This window comes from Myotis brandtii, unplaced genomic scaffold, assembly GCF_000412655.1.
Source record: "Myotis brandtii unplaced genomic scaffold, ASM41265v1 scaffold97, whole genome shotgun sequence".
Classification (NCBI taxonomy): domain Eukaryota; kingdom Metazoa; phylum Chordata; class Mammalia; order Chiroptera; family Vespertilionidae; genus Myotis; species Myotis brandtii.
The window spans coordinates 650,043-653,984 of record NW_005372020.1 but is presented as its reverse complement, the minus strand read 5'-3'; the positions used below and the strand labels follow the sequence as shown (position 1 = coordinate 653,984).

At 55.3% G+C, this 3,942-nt stretch overlaps 1 protein-coding gene across 1 annotated transcript in view; it reads right to left on the bottom strand.

The window, feature by feature from the left end:
• The window catches only part of SCARB1 (scavenger receptor class B, member 1), a 25,287-nt gene that overhangs the window by 17,978 nt on the left and 3,367 nt on the right, over positions 1-3,942 (bottom strand). The window contains exon 2 of the mRNA XM_014533345.1: positions 1,491-1,648. Within this exon, the coding sequence (XP_014388831.1) occupies positions 1,491-1,648 (158 nt within the window). The remainder of the gene's footprint in view (positions 1-1,490; positions 1,649-3,942) is intronic.

Sequence of the window (3,942 nt, the reverse complement as noted above, 5' to 3'; positions counted from 1 at the left end):
TGCACATCTCCAACCTGCCGGCGCCACAGCTGAGCCTGGACGCCCCCCCCAGTCCGTCCTCCCGCCATCTGCCCACCACAGGACATGCGAGGCGCATCGGTGCCCAGGAGAGCACCCCAAAGGCCAACACGTCCCCTCCACCTGGCCAGTCCGCCTCCGTGAGTCTCTGCTCACGTGTCACCTTCTCCGAGAGCCCACCTGGTCGTCTCAGACCTAACGTACCGCACCCGACACAGCCCTAGGTCCCCCTCCCCCGACACTAACATAGGATTTTACTTATTCATCGTCACCCGCCCTCCCCCGCTCGGCTGCAGGCAGCTCAGTGCTTCTGTCCATTTCGGGGTTCCCTGTGCCTAGAACAGCCACAGAAATCCACTGGGTGAACGAGTGAGCGAATCAATGAATAAATGAGTAAACGAGTGAGTGAGTGAATTGAATGAGTGAGTTAAAGAATCAATGACTGCGCTAACCGGTGTGGCTCAGTGGATAGAGAGTCGGCCTGTGGACTCAAGGGTCCCAGGTTCGATTCCGGTCAAGGGCATGTACCTTGGTTGCAGGCACATCCCCAGTAGGGGGTGTGCTGGAGGCAGCTGATCGATGTTTCTCTCTCATCGATGTTTCTAACTCTCTATCCCTCTCCCTTCCTCTCTGTAAACAATCAATAATATATATTTTTAAAAAATCAATGACTGAAAGAGTGACTAACGAATGAGTGAATCAATGAATGAACGAATCAATGACTAAAAGGGTGAGTGAATTTAGTGAATCAGTGAGTGAATGAATGAGTGATTGAATAAGTGAATAATGAATGAGTGAGTGAATGAATGAGCACGTGAATCAGTGAGTGAATGAATAAAATAGTGAATGAGTAACTGAGTGAAGAATGAGTGAATGATGAATGAGTAACAGAGTGAAGAATGAATGACTACATGAGTGAGTGAGTGAATGAAGGACTGGATGAGTGAGTGAGTGAATGAATGAAGGACTGGATGAGTGAGTGAATGAATGAATGAAGGACTGGATGAGTGAGTGAGTGAATGAATGAAGGACTGGATGAGTGAGTGAGTGAATGAATGAAGGACTGGATGAGTGAGTGAGTGAATGAATGAAGGACTGGATGAGTGAGTGAGTGAATGAATGAAGGACTGGATGAGTGAGTGAGTGAATGAATGAAGGACTGGATGAGTGAGTGAGTGAATGAATGAAGGACTGGATGAGTGAGTGAGTGAATGAATGAAGGACTGGATGAGTGAGTGAGTGAATGAATGAAGGACTGGATGAGTGAGTGAGTGAATGAATGAAGGACTGGATGAGTGAGTGAGTGAATGAATGAAGGACTGGATGAGTGAGTGAGTGAATGAATGAAGGACTGGATGAGTGAGTGAGTGAATGAATGAAGGACTGGATGAGTGAGTGAGTGAATGAATGAAGGACTGGCCCGCCCCACGGCCTCCCTGCTCACCTGTACACGTAGGGGCCTCCCTGCTCACCTGTACACGTAGGGGCCGCGCTCCCGCACCTGCGGCTTCTGGCCCTGCAGGACCTCGCTGGGGTTGACGACGTCGAAGAAGTAGACGGAGAGGTAGAAGGGGACGGGGATTTCCTTCCACATGTTGAAGGTCAGGCTACTGGGGTCGATGCGCACGTTCTGGGGGCGAGACAAATGCGCCGTGAGGAGTGAGGAGGGCGACCAGGGCCTCGCGCCCGCCCACCCCCACACAGAGCCGGCCGACACCCGGCCCCCACAGCACGTCCGGAAAGGGGTTTGCACGATTAAAGTTAATAGGGAATCTAGTCAGCTGGTGTGTGTGGGTGTGTGTGTGTGTTTTATTGATTTCAGAGAGGGAGAGAGGGGAATAGAAACATCAATGATGAGAATCACTGACCGGCTGCCCCCTGCACGCCCCCCACTGGGGATCGAGCCTGCAACCTGCGCCTGTGCCCTGACCGGGAATTGAGGGTGACCTCTTGGTTCCTGGGTCAACGCTCAACCCCTGAGCCACACTCAGCTGGGCTTTTGTGTGTTTTAATAACAACAGCCCGATCAGGGGACCCTGGCAATGGAGAGAGACTCATTGATCAGCCCACAACCGGAGCAGGTGCCCTGGACCAGAATCGAACCCAGGACCCTTCAGTCTACAGGCCGACGCTCTATCCACTGAGCCACACCGGCCAGGGCTGTTCTCAGCGCTTCACCACAGGCCCCCTCCCCGAGCAGCGCCTCCACCCCCCGCCCGGCAGCTGCGACAAGTGTTAGGATTGTCCTCGCTTCCCCCTCACTTGGAACGGGGGCCTACGTGAGTGAGCCGCCTCCGCAGGCCTGACCCTGACCTTTGTCCAGGAAGGTCCTGCTTGGGTGGGGAGGGGGAGCCCGGACCACGGTGACGGATTTCCGCTGACCCCTTGGCTGTGAGGTGAAGGCCACAAGATTGGGGCGTGCGGCGGGGGGAGGAGGAAGGGCCTTGTGTGCCAGCCGTGGGGAGCGAAAGGCCTGTCTCCAGCTCAGTCCTAATGTGGACACGGTATCTGGGACCCAGAGGACCACTGGTGTGTGTGTGTGGGGGGCTGTGGTGCACTGATGGGGTCACCCCCAAACCAAAGGCATCGGCGGCCACCCCCCTTCCAGGCTCCTGCGGCCCTGAGGGCTCAGTTCTGCCAGATCCCCCCACATTTCATGAACTTCTTTTTCAATGTATCTTTATTGATGTCAGAGGCAGGGAGAGGGAGAGAGAAACATCAATGATGAGAGAGAATCATGGATCGGCTGCCTCCTGCACGCCCCAAACTGGGGTTCGAGCCTGCAACCCGGGCACGTGCCTCGACCAGGAATGGAACCGTGACCTCCTGGTTCATAGGTCGATGCTCAACCCCTGAGCCACACCTCACCTCTTCAGGCCACAGCTGGCTCACCAGCTACCCTGGCATCACCTCCCGGAGGGGGTGACCTTCCTGTGGGGAGAGGGGTGACCCCGGGCTGGACGCCACCCCCTCTTGTCAAACCTTCCCTGTAGTCAGGAGGGCCGCCCGGACGGGGGCAGTGAGCTGGGCGCCGGCACCGGAGCGGGGCTCTGCGAGGAACAGACGGGGCGGGGGGTGGTGGTGGCGTGTGATCTTGGCCGGGGACTCAGCCGGGCAAAGGCCAGGAAGGAAGCCGGACGTATCCACACGTCCGCCAACAACGAATGCGCTTTAAAAACAGGTCTTAAAATAACCCGAGTGGCCATCAAGAGGTAAACCTCGGTGGCCCCGAACAATGGACGCCCCTTGGGAACAGGAGGGAGCCAGCTGCCGGCAAGGATGCGGGGCGGGTCCAGGAGGTCCCCAGGCGGAGAGCCCCAGGCCTCGCGGGGACCCTCCTCCCCCAGCGCATCTGGTCCTGCGGTTTGGGGTCTGGACCCCCTGGCCTTTCCTCCCTGAGACACCATCTAGACCAGTGATGGCGAACCTTTTGAGCTCGGCGTGTCAGCATTTTGAAAAACCCTAACTTAACTCTGGGGGCCGTGTCACATATAGAAATTTTTTGATCTTTGCAACCATAGTAAAACAAAGACTTATATTTTTGATATTTAATATATTTAAATGCCATTTAACAAAGAAAAATCAACCAAAACAATGAGTTCGCATGTCACCTCTGACACGCGTGTCATAGGTTCGCCATCACTGCACTAGGAGGTCACGGTTCGATTCCCAGTCAGGGCACCTGCAGGAGGCAGCCGATCCATGATTCTCTCTCATCATTGACGTTTCCATCTCCCTCTCCCTTCCTCTCTGAAATCAATAAAAATATATATTTTAAAAAACACAACAAAGAACACCAAGCAGGGGACACATAAGGCCACACGTGGCAGGAGGTTTGCCAGGCCCACGAACCCGTCCACTGTGAACGGTCTGGGAGCTCCGGCCGACGTCCGCTGTGTCCCCGGCCTCCCCGGGCCTGGGCCG